This window comes from Myxocyprinus asiaticus, chromosome 4, assembly GCF_019703515.2.
Source record: "Myxocyprinus asiaticus isolate MX2 ecotype Aquarium Trade chromosome 4, UBuf_Myxa_2, whole genome shotgun sequence".
Classification (NCBI taxonomy): domain Eukaryota; kingdom Metazoa; phylum Chordata; class Actinopteri; order Cypriniformes; family Catostomidae; genus Myxocyprinus; species Myxocyprinus asiaticus.
Window position 1 is genome coordinate 31,516,169 of NC_059347.1, and position 16,379 is coordinate 31,532,547.

General features: G+C 39.4%; 1 protein-coding gene across 1 annotated transcript in view; it reads right to left on the bottom strand.

Moving 5' to 3' along the window:
• LOC127433097 (extracellular matrix organizing protein FRAS1-like) overlaps window positions 1-16,379 on the bottom strand; it is a 197,196-nt gene that overhangs the window by 73,125 nt on the left and 107,692 nt on the right. The window contains exons 22-28 of the mRNA XM_051684764.1: window positions 11,975-12,121; window positions 11,699-11,845; window positions 4,536-4,676; window positions 3,741-3,881; window positions 3,425-3,565; window positions 2,481-2,751; window positions 476-560 (exon numbers count right to left, since the gene is read on the bottom strand). Of these exons, the coding sequence (XP_051540724.1) occupies window positions 476-560; window positions 2,481-2,751; window positions 3,425-3,565; window positions 3,741-3,881; window positions 4,536-4,676; window positions 11,699-11,845; window positions 11,975-12,121 (1,073 nt within the window). The remainder of the gene's footprint in view (window positions 1-475; window positions 561-2,480; window positions 2,752-3,424; window positions 3,566-3,740; window positions 3,882-4,535; window positions 4,677-11,698; window positions 11,846-11,974; window positions 12,122-16,379) is intronic.

Genomic DNA, 16,379 nt, shown 5'->3' on the forward strand with positions numbered 1-16,379 from the left:
CAAAAATATTAAGACAAATACAAATATAAAAGGAGTTTTAGAGTGTTACGAGACAGACACGATTACATCATTGGCAGTGCTTCATGGGAGTAGGTGGTTGCTTCAGAGCTTGTTTGGCGCACTTTGTTGGCTGCGATTCTCTGATTGGTGGATCTTTTTACAAGTTATTGTTAAAAATCTATTTGCCTATGGAGAACATTTTTACTTCCAGAACCCGAATGCTGAATGGGCAAACGGGTACAGTTATTGGTCAATAATCAAAAAGATGCTTGAATAAATGGCCTAACCTATTAATATATTGGTCTAAACTTCTCCTGTTTTATCTTGTTTTAAATGGTTTTATGACTACAGAATGAAGCCCCATTACTCACTGTTCTTACCCAAGACACGTGTGTGTGGTTACTTATTTGTGTGTGTGTGTGTATATATGTGTGTGTGTGTGTGTGTGTGTGTGTGTGTGTGTGTGTATACGTACCTGCTGGGAGATGGCTTGCACAGGAACAGTCTGTGGCTGAGAGAACAGCTGAGGATCTGCTGCCCTTAAAGTGAACTGCCCACTTCTGAAAAAAAAAGATGAACCACAGAAAAAAAGACAGCGTGAATAAAAGACTCAGAGGCAAAAGGCTGAGAGAACAAAATGAGAAAAATACTTTTTTAAAGAGAAATTATAAAGACTGAAAAAGTGATACATGAGGGGGGGGTTGGTGAGAAATAAAATGGTAGATGAAGTGTGATGGAACACAGATCACTTCTTAATTAAAGCACACAGCTAAAGGGAACGGAGCCATAGAAGAGAGAGAGAAATGTGAAGGTCAGCAGTCAGCCTGACTTGGTGACTCCTGCATGTGCTGTGGCTTAACAGCACTGTGGGGTGTGTGAGTGTGTGTGTGTGTGTCCTGTCAAACGCCTCAGCAACTTCACCGAGGTAATTAAAGCTAATGACTGCCCACACTGCTCACATTCAGTCCATCCCCAACACACACACAAACAAACACAAAGCATATTTACATACACATTCATCTCAATACAAACATCACATAATATTTGTAAAGCTGCAAAGTATCTCTTTGGATATTTTCAGTGTATAAATATCAACTAATATCTTACATCTGTGATATTAGCCTAAGCAGAGATGTGTCACAAGTCACTGGAATGAGGAATGTACTAACGTGATATTTCAGGGGGTGAGAAATGAAATATTTTACATGAGCTGCGGAACAGTGTGCAAACAATATGAAATTAATGATTTGAGACTACCATGTATCATCTAGTTCATAAATACTTGGGACTGCTGCTTAAATGCTAATGAAAACACACCACCCCCTGACAAGCATGCATTCACTCACTCAAACCTACACAAGACAGCTTAATCTCTAGACTCTGTGGGTCTGTGATTTGGCATATGCTAGTGGTTGGAAGCATTTATTGGTTGAATTTAGTGTGAATTTAGTGTGAATTGGTGAATTTTACCATGCAGTGTGTAATTTCTTTGCCACTTCAGCATCATCAAGAGGAATAGCAAATATAATGACAACTCTAGGAAATAATGATTTCTAGAATACTTTACCCATCTGCCAATGGTTGATAAAATAGTTAGCCCCACCCCAGATACACGCCATTGGTTGAACCAATAGTTCTATGTAGGGCTGGTTGGAATGCTCAAATAAACAGAGCCATGTTTTCATAGCACCACAGAGACTCTTCAGGGAAATCAGCCAATGAATGCCTGATTTACAGTTGTGTCTATAGTTGACCCTCATGTCATCCCAGATGTGTATGACTTTCTTTCTTCTGTAGAACACAAACAAACATTTTTAGAAGAATATTTCAGCTCTGCAGGTAATTTCAATGCAAGTGAATGGTGGCCAGACCTTTGAAGCGCCAAAAACACATAAAGGCAGCATAAAAGTAATCCATTCGACTACAGTAGTCTTCTGAAGTGATCAAGTTGGTTTTGGGTGAGAACAAACCAAAGTGTAACTCCTTTTTCACTGTACATCTTGCCATTGCAATCTCTAGGCATGATTATGATTTCGAGCTTGATTACACTTCCTAGTGGTTGTTGCATGCGCAGAGCACTAGATGGTGCTATAGGGAGAGTAATCGAGCTTGAAATCATGATCGTCAAGGAGACTGCTGTCAAGTTTTATAGTGAAAAAAGAGTTACATTTTGGTCTGTTCTCACCCAAAACCAATTGGATCGCTTCAGAAGACACTGATTAACCCACTGGAGTCTTATGGATTACATTTATGATGCCTTTCTCTGCTTTTGAAGCTTCAGAGGTCTGGCCACAATTCACTTGCATTGTATGGACCAACAGAGCTGAAATATTATTTTAAAAAAATCTTCTTTTGTGTTCTGCAGAAGAAAGAAAGTCATACACATCTGGGAAGGCATGAGGGAGTAAATAATGAGAGAATTAAAATTTTTGGGTGAACTAACTCTTTAATATGCACTTAACACACAAATACACACTCACTTGGTCTGCTCTTTGTCGTGAATGAAGCGCACAGCCCTGCGTTTGAGCTGAGTGAAGGCGAAAATGTCGTTTCTGGCCAGGGTTCTTGCTCTTTCATTCACCAGGATCACGAGGTGGCCGTTATTGGGTGGTTGAAGGAGCTGGAGCACCATGCTCTCTGATTGGCTGTCTGCATCCTTGATTGACAGGAGCGCCTGATCCAGAGGCTTAACTCCACCAATAGGAACCAGCAGAGAGCCATTGATGTAGAGGGATGGAGCACGGCTGTTTGCTGTAGAAACAGAGGTGGTTGGGATGTTACTGTCTTATTAACAGACACCCTTTCATAATAGTAGTGGTCGATCGATAAGGACTTTTCAGTGGTTAATGCAGATAACCAGAGAGCAAGGTGGCTGATGACCAATATAATTCTGATTTATATGTGATGTAGGATAAATACAATTTAATCATACAACTGAGATGTACAAATGTTTTGAACTCACAGTATTAAACGTGTTTTACACAATATTTACTCAAACTTTCCTAAAATATTTAAAAACAGACATTGTTTATTATTCATTGTCAAGGTTGTTAATAGATTTCAGAACGGACACAAGGGGTAGGTATATTTCCGCCAAGCCGACACGGTTATTGGCTGGTGACTATAATCTCAAAATGTCCAAATAACAGCAGATTTTTCAGCCTGGCTGTTATAAAGGTCTTTCACAACATTACATAATAACATGAGAATGTTTGTCTGAATTTTAACCATAAAAAAACATGTAAACTTAAATGACACAAAAAAACATAGATGACATTGTATTTACTGCATATTAAAAGCATTGCAAGAGTTTTGATGGCCATGAGTCTAAAGATGAGGCTTGTAAACATTCAGTAACTTTTATGGTCTTTTTTAAGTGAATCTGATTTTCTGGAAGATATGTGATGTAGAGGATTCAGTTTACCATGGCAGGCTCTTGTTTTTCGATCACCATAATATCCATGACCACATTCCGGGATGCATCGGCCATCCTTCAGGAACAGATTCTCAGTACATACACGACACTCACCTACACTTACACACTGTAAACAACCAGCTGAGCATGCTAGGGAATAATAGCAAAACATTCTGTCATTAGATTGAGGTGTGACACAGTGTGGTACTGCATCACACTATATTCAGTTTCTCTAAAATCAGCAGGTTGGTAAGATTGCCAAAATCACCACTTTAAACAGTCATAATCACTCTTTCAGATTAGTGATGAAATTCACAGCACTCACCAGTGCACTGACGGGTGGAGTCATCTAGAAAGTGATGTTTGCCACATTCCAGCACACAGTGCCCGTTCAGCGTGGCATACGGCAGCTGGCACTGTTGGCATTGGTCATGGGCATGGCACTGCTCACAGTGTTCTTCACAGCCTGTTCATAGAGAGAAAGAGACAGATTGGAAACACAAAATGAAATTATTGTTGGATATGGGATCTAGTTTTACATCTTGCTTATAATAGTTTAGGCAAGTGATCTAAGACAATCTGAAGTCAAATCCGACTCTTGATTCCAGATAATAAATAATTTCTCTTTTCTGTTTGTATTATTATATGTTGACTACATATTGTGTTAAATAAGTGTTCATTTCATTTCAGCAATTTTGTGTAGATAGTATTTGCTATCATTAAATTGTGTTATGTATACATTGCTATTACAGTATATTGACCTTCTGGCACCCAATGGTATTGGCATCGGCCATTGAAATACCCATATCGTTCGACCACTGATATCAATCTATGACATGGCATGTGAAAGTAAATTCTAAGTGAGAGCCAGTGGCTTCTTCAATCCAGTCTCTAATTACAGCAACACTGACAGTCTAATTTGAAATGAATCAGTTGAAGTGCCATTAAACCTTGACAGTAGCACAGCAATGGATGTGGGAACTATACAGCAAGGGCTTCAATGACACTCCGTACTGTGACAACAGATTGAGAGACTGAAATGTCAGAGTCTATCAATCTGGACATTGATTGGTTAGACTCATTGTCATAATAAAGATCGTTCTTTTTGTTGATCACTGACTCAGGCATCTCTCAGTATCCTGGTAGAATCCTGGGGTGCAGCCTGGCACACAAATGCCATCCTGCAGGACGTATCCCTCCATGCACTGCAGACAGTCACTGCGCAGAGGCCCGCGGCACACGTTACAGCTCCAGTCACACTCTGAGAGAGAAGGTACAGTATGTGGGAGGAATTGATAAGAGAAGAAAATATGATAAATTAGAATGAGATTGAAGAAGTATAAAAAAGCAAATTAGAAAGAAAAAAGGCAAAGAGAGCGTTGTGAGAGCATGAGAGAATCTTGATTTGCATTTCCTGAAGCAAAGACTAATCACAATTCGGTATTCAAACATTCCAACAACATTATCACCCGCAGTTAGATTTTAAATGGCAAACATTCTAACAATAAGTGCATTTCTACCATTAGGCAAAACGGTTCTGAGCATGGTGAATTACGGTTCCAGTAGCATTTCCACTAGTGCATGGCTCAATACTGTATGATTACAAACCGTTCCTTGCCCAGAATTTTCAGCATGGTTGGCTATCCATTCTCAGGAAAGAGAGAACCGTGCTGGTGGGACAGCTTTTGGCCATATCCACACTAATCCGTTTTCACTTGAAATCTCCCTTTTTTTTATTTGCTAATTTGCTGTCATTGTTTTCCAAAGTATGCAGTAATGCAGAGTATTTTCAAAATGTTCAGTTTTTGGTAGAGGAAAACACCATTGTAGTGTGGATTAGAGACATAAGTGCCACGAAAACATATTAGTGTTGATGTGGCCTTTGTGACATGGTGACTCATGATTGGTAACTTGCTCAGTCAGTCCATTCCAATCCTGATTTAGCAGGAAAAAAAACCCCACAACCATATCAATGAGCCCGGACTGGTGCAGAACAGTTGCTAAGCAACGTACTGTAGCAACTTCGCACAATTACATACATAATACATAATGTGTGACCATACAGCAGGGTCACCATGATTTTGCCAAAAAGGATGTGTTCCTGGATAAGCATCTTTTGTTGGTACTGGAACAACATTTTTGTCTAAGAAACATAGTCCGTACCATGACCATATGCCTACTCCTACCCTTAAAATGAGAGGTAAATGATATGTTGATATGAATGGTGTACAAGCCCTTAACCCTAGCCCTAAACATAACCCAACATTGACCCCAAATATACAGGTGCATCTCAATAAATTAGAATGTCGTGGAAAAGTTCATTTATTTCAGTAATTCAACTCAAATTGTGAAACTCGTGTATTAAATAAATTCAATGCACACAGACTGAAGTAGTTTAAGTCTTTGGTTCCTTTAATTGTGATGATTTTGGCTCACATTTAACAAAAACCCACCAATTCACTATCTCAAAAAATTAGAATACATCATAAGACCAATAAAAAAATTTTTTTAGTGAATTGTTGGCCTTCTGGAAAGTATGTTCATTTACTGTATATGTACTCAATACTTGGTAGGGGCTCCTTTTGCTTTAATTACTGCCTCAATTCGGCGTGGCATGGAGGTGTTCAGTTTGTGGCACTGCTGAGGTGGTATGGAAGCCCAGGTTTCTTTGACAGTGGCCTTCAGCTCATCTGCATTTTTTGGTCTCTTGTTTCTCATTTTCCTCTTGACAATACCCCATAGATTCTCTATGGGGTTCAGGTCTGGTGAGTTTGCTGGCCACTCAAGCACACCAACACCATGGTCATTTAACCAACTTTTGGTGCTTTTGGCAGTGTGGGCAGGTGCCAAATCCTGCTGGAAAATGAAATCAGCATCTTTAAAAAGCTGGTCAGCAGAAGGAAGCATGAAGTGCTCCAAAATTTCTTGGTAAATGGGTGCAGTGACTTTGCTTTTCAAAAAACACAATGGACCAACACCAGCAGATGACATTGCACCCCAAATCATCACAGACTGTGGAAACTTAACACTGGACTTCAAGCAACTTGGGCTATGAGCTTCTCCACCCTTCCTCCAGACTCTAGGACCTTGGTTTCCAAATGAAATACAAAACTTGCTCTCATCTGAAAAGAGGACTTTGGACCACTGGGCAACAGTCCAGTTCTTCTTCTCCTTAGCCCAGGTAAGACGCCTCTGACGTTGTCTGTGGTTCAGGAGTGGCTTAACAAGAGGAATACGACAACTGTAGCCAAATTTCTTGACATGTCTGTGTCTTGATGCCTTGACCCCAGACTCAGTCCATTCCTTGTGAAGTTCACCCAAATTCTTGAATCGATTTTGCTTGACAATCATAAGGCTGCGGTTCTCTCTGTTGGTTGTGCATCTTTTTCTTCCACACTTTTTCCTTCCACTCAACTTTCTGTTAACATGCTTGGATACAGCACTCTGTGAACAGCCAGCTTCTTTGGCAATGAATGTTTGTGGCTTACCCTCCTTGTGAAGGGTGTCAATGATTGTCTTCTGGACAATTGTCAGATCAGCAGTCTTCCCCATGTTTGTGTAGCCTAGTGAACCAAACTGAGAGACCATTTTGAAGGCTCAGGAAACCTTTGCAGGTGTTTTGAGTTGATTAGCTGATTGGCATGTCACCATATTCCAATTTTTTGAGATAGTGAATTGGTGGGTTTTTGTTAAATGTGAGCCAAAATCATCACAATTAAAAGAACCAAAGACTTAAACTACTTCAGTCTGTGTGCATTGAATTTACTTAATACACGAGTTTCACAATTTGAGTTGAATTACTGAAATAAATGAACTTTTCCACGACATTCTAATTTATTGAGATGCACCTGTAGTCTTAAAATCTGATTTTTTTTGTTTTTTTGGGGGGGGGGGATTTTTCCCCTTTTTCTCCCAATTTGGAATGCCCAATTCCCAATGCGCTCTAAGTCCTCGTGGTCGCATAGTGATTTGCCTCAGTCCGGGTGGCGGAGGACGAATCCCAGTTGCCTCCGCATCTGAGACAGTCATCCCGCGCATCTTATCACGTGGCTTGTTGAGCGCGTTGCCACGGAGACATAGCACGTGTGGAGGCTTCACGCCATCCACCGCGGCAACCACGCACAACTCACCATGAGTTACTGAGCTACCCAGGCCCCCTAAAATCTGATTGGTTGAAATAAATGTTGTTCCAGGACCATCAAAGATGTTGATCCAGGAACATGTGCTACTTTGCGAAATCATGGTTACCGTGGTGATAGGTGTGCATTTACCGTAATTTAACAATGGCTTTGAATGTTGCTCATCCAATCAGAACTCTGAATCAGAACTCTGAACTATCTGTTTTATAAGGGAGATTATTTTTTTTTTTTTTTTTTCTCCCCTTTTTCTCCCCAATTTGGCATGCCCAATTCCCAATGCGCTGTAAGTCCTCTGGTGGCGTAGTAACTCCCCTCAATCCAGGTGATGGAGGATGAATCTCAGTTGCCTCTGCTTCTGAGACAGTCAATCTGCGCATCCTATCACATGGCTTGTTGAGCGCATTACTGCAGAGACCTAGCGCATGTGGACGCTTGTGCTATTCTCCGCGGCATCCACGCACAACTCACCACGCACCCCACCGAAAGCGAGAACCACATTATAGCGACCACGAGGCGGTTACCCAACGTGACCCTACCCACCCTAGCAACCGGGCCAATTGGTTGCTTAGGAAGCCTGACTGGAGTCACTCAGCATACCCTGGATTCGAACTTGCGACTCCAGGTGTGGTAGTCAGTGTCTTTACTTGCTGAGCTATCCACGCCTCCTTAGAAGGGGAGATTATTAATTTAATCTTACATTTCTTAAAACATAGTTTTAAGAAATATGTTTATAAACACCAAAAAATAGGTAGAGGCTAAATAATCCTCAAAACCAAGTTTGAATGGCATCTGTATGTAAAAAAAAAAAGGAAGTACTGTAGAGAAGTAGTAAAGTGAGACAAGAGAAAATATTTGACTGCACCTCTGCTCAGTCCTCATATCATCTAATAAAGAGAGATTTATCTGACCATTTGAACTCACCACCAGAACTGTACTCTCTAATAGAGATCCCGCGGTGTGAGTTTTTGATGGTGAGATTACCGTCTGAGAAAAAAATTTACCGGTTTTACGATTATTTGCAATTTTTCATTATGCAATAGCACTGATGCCAAAAAATGCAAATCATATCACAACTGAACATCTTAGCAGACATATTTCTGGGGTATATGTGGACGCTAAGGGCAAGCCCTACAATAAGAAAACAGATAAATACACACACACACACACAAAAAAGGAGGTATATTAAAACAGACGCTCCAATCTAGAGCACGACACTGCTTATTCGCATTCCGAGCTCAGTGGTGTGCTTTATGCTGCCTTCACGTGCTATCGGAATTATTGTAAATAAGAGTTTCCCACTCGGAAGTTGCACATGAACGACCCCTCAAGTCATAATTATGAATGGGAAACTCTGAGATAATTTTGATACCCGAGTTTCCGAGATGGGAGGAGTCATAAACTTGCAACATGGCAGAGGAGATTATGGTTTCTGTAGTGAATGACAGGTCTTGTAAATTGTTTCTAAATATAGCTAATTGTTAGCGCTTACCGTTTTGGTCATATTCATTTATGTATATCAGCAACCATTTGATGCATGTTGTAAAAAATAGCTTGTATTTGACCAAAATTCCATTAAATCGTCCACAAGCTGAGTAATATGTTTATGGTGTCAAAATAAAGGTTATTCAAAAAATATATATGAATAAAAATGTTTCTGACAACAAGAGCACTTGAATGCAACATATTCGTAATTATCACTTCAGAGGTGGGAAGTAGGATCATTCCGATAGCACATGAAGGCAGCATTAATGTAACCGGAGTGCTTCAAAAGTGTGTAAATGCAAGATTACTGTAGGTGAGCAACATGTAGCCTAGTTCAAGGCATCCAACAGTTTTTTCTTCTTCAACAGTTTACTAAAGCAATCCGTCAGTAGGGGTAAAATCTTTCCGTGGCAGGGAGATCTGCCACTCGACCTGCCATGGGTCTCACTCGGATATCACTCGACCTGCCACCATCACATAAGGCTGAATTTGGCTACTCTCACCAGTTATATCAATTCAAAATGTTTTTGAATGTGAAAAAATAAGTGAAAAAAATAAGTAGGAAGAGCCATCAAAATACATTTTAAAATGCTCCAGCCCACGATTTACTGTATATTATATTTACTGTGTAATGTAACTTTTTATTTTGTTATTAACACAGAATGTATACACTGTTCTCCAGGCTTTGTGTCAATACAAATATATGGAGGATACTGTATGTGATGTATTTATCATATTTCTAATATATTTGGGTGGGTGTTGGGGGGGGGGTCATCGGGGGTGAATATCCTTTTGACAATGTCCTGTCCAGTGCAATTTAAGTGTGATTCAAACTTCCACTGAAACCACTACTCAAAGTTCAGCTGCCTCTGCGTCACACACACACTTTAAGAACGCGCAAGACATAAGCTCCTGATTTTGCATCAGATCTAGGTGAGAGCTGGATGTGACATTTACTGATCGCGTCTGAGAGCTGGCTGAGACATTAACGGTGTCGGGAGCCAACTCTAGTGGGGGGATATATGTCACGTATAAATCTGTTTTTGTTTCACGTTTAATTCTAAGTTCATGAGTTCATGTCTTTTATTTTGATAGTTTAGTTCCTGCTCCCTCATGTGATCTTGTCATGTGATTTTGTCATGTGTTTCCCCTGTTCATGTGTCTTGTTTTCATTAGTTCATTGTTTGAGAATCTTGTTAGCATTCTTGTCTTTTCATTGGTTAAAGTTTATTAGTCTTGTTATCTTGTTTACAGTTCTGTGTGTTGATTGGTTGTCATTGTCATACATGTTCATATATTTAAGCCCTCATGTTTGCCCTTGTCAGACGTCAGGTATTGTTTTGTGTAACGTAGTCTAGTCTAGTCTAGTCTAGTCTAGTCTAGTCTAGTCTAGTCTAGTCCATGTTTATGTCACTTTGTTTTGTGCTTTCAAATTTGTTTGGATTCGCGTTTAGGATTTGTAAATAAAACTACACTTGGGTTCTTCACACTTCATCGTCTTCATCTGCCTGTCATTGCTAGTAACGTTACATCATCTTTTATGAAGGCACAAAGTACAATCCCATAACGAATGATGTCATTGAATATAAAACTGTGGAAATATATAAAACTATTTATTTTAGGTTATTGTTTATGAGTATAGAAACAATATGTTTTACGTTTATTGCAAAATATCCCGATATGTACAAATATATAAGTAGTTTAAGGGTGAAGGGAGACCGACTCGATTACATCATTTACAGTGCATCATGGGAGCGTACGGTCGCTCCGAGGCACGTTTCCGTTGCCCGCAGTTGTCTGATTGGTGGATATTACTTTGATGTACCATGGGTAATGTAGTTGTTTACCATGAATTACGCTATCAAACGCGATTTTTAAACAACGAAGTTGAGAACGCGGACGGATGGCTTCAACGGAAGCATAAACCATCGATGAACAACCTCGTAGCTCACGGTAGGTCTGTCTTTAAAGTTTTATAAGTTATCGTTGAAAATCAATTCATCATAAATTAATGGGATTTTTACTTCCGGAACCAGACTGTTGCGCATGTTGTCAAGGTAACCTTCATTCACTGTACTACAGGAGTAAACAGCTTTACATACATTCACAAAAAGTCTTTCTCTCTTTCTCCTTCACTCTCACTCACTTTCAAACACACACACAGCAAATTACTCCAGGGACAAAAGCGTATCTCTCCACTCGATCTCCTCTTTCTGCTCTAAATCCCAACAAAGTGAAAGAAAGGTCTCACCATATGGGGTCTGTGGTGCTTTAAGACCACTCCTAAATCCCAAACCACATTATTAGCATCTGAAAACACTAACAATCATTACCAAATAACTTTCTCCTCTATAACGACACATCTTTGTGTTTTAATGACTATAATATTATGTGAGACCTTGCTTATTAGAAAAATAAGTCATTCTCTTTGTTCTATGGTTTTGTGTGTGAGTATTTAGGCATATATGTTAGATATAACTTTCTGGCATGCAGGATGCTTCTTTATATAATGAGAGCTGTCTATGAAACAACAAAAAGGCAGAAATAATGAGCAATACAACAAATGCACACAAATCAAAAATCAAAACCTCCACAATGTTATCCTCCCCCTCCCCTTTGAGACATGGCTTGACAGATGCAGAGCAGCCGGGCTGAGACTCACCTCTGCATGTGCGTGTGGTGGTGTTGAGGTAGTACTGATGAGCACAGCTCTCATACTGACACTCCCCAAAGAGAAGCACTTTAGCTGGGTCTCTACAGGATGTGCACACTCCAGTCATCTCACAGCTCAGACATTGGCTGTCACACACTGAAAACACAAAATAATCATGGATGGATGGATGGATGGATGGAATGCAGAATACTGTAAACTAGATGATAGTTTATGATAGTAAATTAAGCTGACTGGTAAACTGCACTAAAAGTAAGCTGTACTTACTTTGGCACACCCTGTTTACATCAGCGTAGTATCCAGTTGGACAGCGAGGGCTGCAGAGACCTGACGGGGCCAGAACAGCAGGGACCAAACAGGAAGTACAGGAGAAAGGTCCATCGCCACTGCACTCCGCACAGGAAGAGTGACATTCTGGAGAATGCATGCATAGGGCAGTTAGAATAAAGACAGGATCACAGAGAATTTTGACCCTACACTTTGACCCCAAACTTTGGATATAAGGGTCTCTAGACAGGTCCTGGTCAGGGTCAGATGAGTAAGGCTTCATTTACATCTTCCATTGTGTATATAAATTATAAATTACTGTTTATAATAATTATAAATCCACTGTAGACTGGAGATGCACTACCGGTCAAAAGTTTTGAAACACTTGACTGAAATGTTTCTCATGATCTTAAAAATCTTTTGATCTGAAGGCGTATGCATAAATGTTTGAAATTAGTTTTGTAGGCAAAAATATAATTATGCCACCATATTAATTTATTTCATTATAAAACCTAACCCTAACTAAAATTTAATAAAGAAAAAAAAAGTTTTTGAAATGGATGACTTGGATCAAATTTAAAGAAAAGCAGCCAATAAGTGCCCAACATAGATGGGAACTCCTTCAATACTGTTTAAAAAGCATCCCAGGGTGATACCTCAAGAAGTTGGTTGAGAAAATGTCAAGAGTACATGTCTGCAAATTCTAGGCAAAGGGTGACTACTTTGAAGATGCTAAAATATAACCATAATAGTTCCATTTATGTTATTCCATAGTTTTGATGACTTTACTATTGTTCTAAAATGTAAAGAAAAAACAAATATAATAAAGAATGAGTAAATGTTTCAAAACTTTTGACCAGCAGTGCAAATAATGTAGTAACAAAGATTGATATATGATATATCAACAACTTTCTCAATGGGTAACGTCTTCTCACTTTAATTATTTGTTTTGTGAATTTTGTATATTAATATAGTATACATTGTGGAAAATAAGTGATTAATTAATTTTAGCAGTCACCTTTGCTGTTATTAAATTGTATTGTGTAGCATTACAAAGCCATCAGGCACCCTACTCTCTAGACATTTGTTTCAGCCATTGAAAAATCCTTATCGGTAAACCACTAATAATATGTGTAGAAGATCCTTAAGGTAGGTTTACACAGAAGTCAGTTTTCGCAGATTCTCGTTATTACAATTTTAAGATGCTAGAAGAGAGCTACAATTGGATCAGAGAGTCTTAAAATTTCATCAGCACTGATGCCAAGCACATTTACATTCCACAATTGCATTAAAATGAAAGACAGAGTTAAAAATAATCCAGCTGACACCCAGTTCTTGTGCTCAGTAAAGAAATTTCAATCAAGATACAATGTTCATTGTGCTATCAACTTGACATATCACCTTCATAACCTCAAACATGACAAACACACTTGATAATGCAAAGTGCAAGTATGTTCCATCAATGGTCGTTTGCCTTTAATTGAACACATAATTGCACCCCGAGCCTATACCCATTTATATACACCTGCATATAAACACATTTGCACACATACACACTCCCTAAACCTGGCAACTAAATAGGGTCATAACAGTTTATGGATCACATAAACATCATAAAAGATTTTGCATTAAAGTTGAGCTCTACATCACACTCCCTAATAAAAATAAATGCACAGTCTCATCTACACTGTCAGCAGAGGAGTCACTTTCAAAGCATCACAAGAAAATTCCATCAGGGATATGAAAACAGAGGCTCCAGCTACAAGCGTTCTGCATTACATTGAGAGATCAAATAGAATGACAAACCAGAGGGTAAAGAGGTTGCTGGCATTGAGAATGGACAATCTGTGTGATTAATGATTCTAAATCAACATAATAAAGCTCAGTGCTGGAAATTAGAGGTCGACCGATAGTGGGTTTTGCCGACACCGATAACTAAGGTGGGAAAACAGACCGATGTACCCTCAGTTTACAATAGTGCTGAACTTTATTATTACTTTCCATGGCGACACTACTGACAATATTTATTATATTATTTTATTGTCATTTTAAATTTATAAATTATGACGGCGTTTGGTGCCATGTAAATTTTTTTAAAATAAAATTAAAAAATATACGATTTCAAGAATAGTCATAGTATTTTGAGAATAAAGTCAAAATTACGAGATTAAAGTCATAATATTTTGAGAATAAAGTCAAAATTTTGAGAATAAAGTTGTAGCATTACGAGATTAAAGTCATAATTTTTTTAGAATAAAGTCAAAATTTCGAGAATAAAGTCATAGCATTACGACATTAGTAACATTTCTAAGTCAAAATGAGAATAAAGTTAAAATTACCAGAAATAGGGCATCATTATCACAACGATAGAATGCTGAGCCAGCAGCTTCATCAATGCAAAAAATGGATGTGGATGATTTAGTTAAATCATACTTTAGTTTAGGATTTAGCAACAAAGAAATCCTTTTTCATCTTTTAGCATATCAGCACAAAGTTATTATTGGGATCCAGACACTGCAGCGGTTATAAATTTAATTTATTCTGGAGAAAGAACCAGACAGACGTTCACGCAGCCCCGCTCGCCGTGGGTGAAAGTCTTGTGTTTTCAAAGGTAATTTTAGAATGGCATGGTGTATATTATATATCCATGTGCCCTCACATGAACACATTGTATTATATAACAATGTGCCCTCTCATGAATATAAAATGTATTTCAGATGGATATATCTTACCATGCTCTTAAGTTTTTTGTACATCATAAAATTAGGACATTTAGACAGAAGTACATTTTTTCAGAATGGAGCAAAAAAACTTGAAACATTAAACAAATATTATAGTAAAAAAAACTATAAAACTGTTCCCGTGTGCGTGCATTCACACAATGTCTTCGGAAGCAAAGGAAAGACAGAGGCAGCATATTCATTAAAGGTTGCCATTAATGAGTAACTTATAAATTCACTTTGAAGCAAACCTCTTTGGAGCACTCATGTTTATAATCTGACTGGAACAAATTGGATGCACCTCTATCCCGAAAAAAACAGATATGCACAAATTCATAAGTGACTTTTTCATTCAAAACAGCATATTAAGAGGGAAAGTTAAGCCATCAGGTGTGGATTATGACTAGCTTGGCCCAGGGGCCAATTTTCTTCATTTTATTGTAAATTCTGTTTGCAATGACCCTACAGCTTGGCTACCATTATTATTCTCCCATCGAAAATCCTCATCATGTAAGTCAAAATCCCTTAGAGTAGATTATATTAACAAAAGTTTTAAATGATCTAAGAGTCTGTAGTTATAAACAAATTCATTATCAAACCACCTTTGGTTGTCTTAAATGACTGTGTGACAGATCTCTTGCTCTCTTGTGAAGGAGGAAGCGAGGGCTGGGTATAGACTTATATGGGTATCCATATAAGTCTTTATTTTTAACACTTTTCAGCGTAACACAAAAAGGTTTGCTTTTCAGCACAAAAAAATTAACACACACATAAACACTGTTGCGTGCATCTCTCTCTCCCCTCCGGTGGTCTGGACTGCCCTTATATCCCTCTCCAGCTCTCACTGCAACACAAAACAGCTGTTAGAGATAATTTCCCACAGGTGTCAATCCTTACCGCTCTTCCTCTCCCAGCCTCACTCTCCACAGACATCACTCTGCCACGCCCCCATCTTCACATTCCCCCATCGCCCAACTCAGGCTGGGGAGCCATCCGGCCTGTCACCTACTCCCCCCCCCCATTTCTGGAGAGGAAATCCACAATAGCCATCTGTGCCTCCGGCCTGTGGACCATCTCGAACTTAAAAGGCTGGAGAGCTAGATACAAATGGGTGATCCGAGCATTGGCATCCTTCATGCGATGGAGCCACTGGAACGGGACGTGGACCGAACAGAGGGTGAAAACACTCCTTCTCAAGTGTGCTGTACCTAGTTTCTCTCAGTGAGAGCTTCCGACAAATGTACAGCATGGGGCTCTCCTCCCCCTCCACCATCTGGGACAGTACTATTCCCAACCCCCTGTCCGATGCATCTGTCTGCAAGATAAAAGGGAGAGAGAAGTCAGGAGAGTGCAATAAAAGCCCGCCACAGCTTTCACCCGCATGAATCCCTGCTGACACGCCTCCGTCCACTGGACCGGATCTGGTGCCCTCTTTTAAGTCAGATCAGTCAGTGGGCTGGTGAAGGTTGAATAGTTAGGCACAAACCTACGATAATAGCCAGCCCCAGAAACTGTCTCACCTTCTTTTTGGTCTTAGGTCTGGGGTAGGATCAAAGACTTATCAATTTGGGGCCACACCTGCTCATAACCCAAGTGGAAGCCTAGATACCGTACTTCCACCCGCCCAATTGCACACTTCTTTGGGTTTGCCGTGAGTTCTGCCAGTCTCAACGACCTCAGGACAG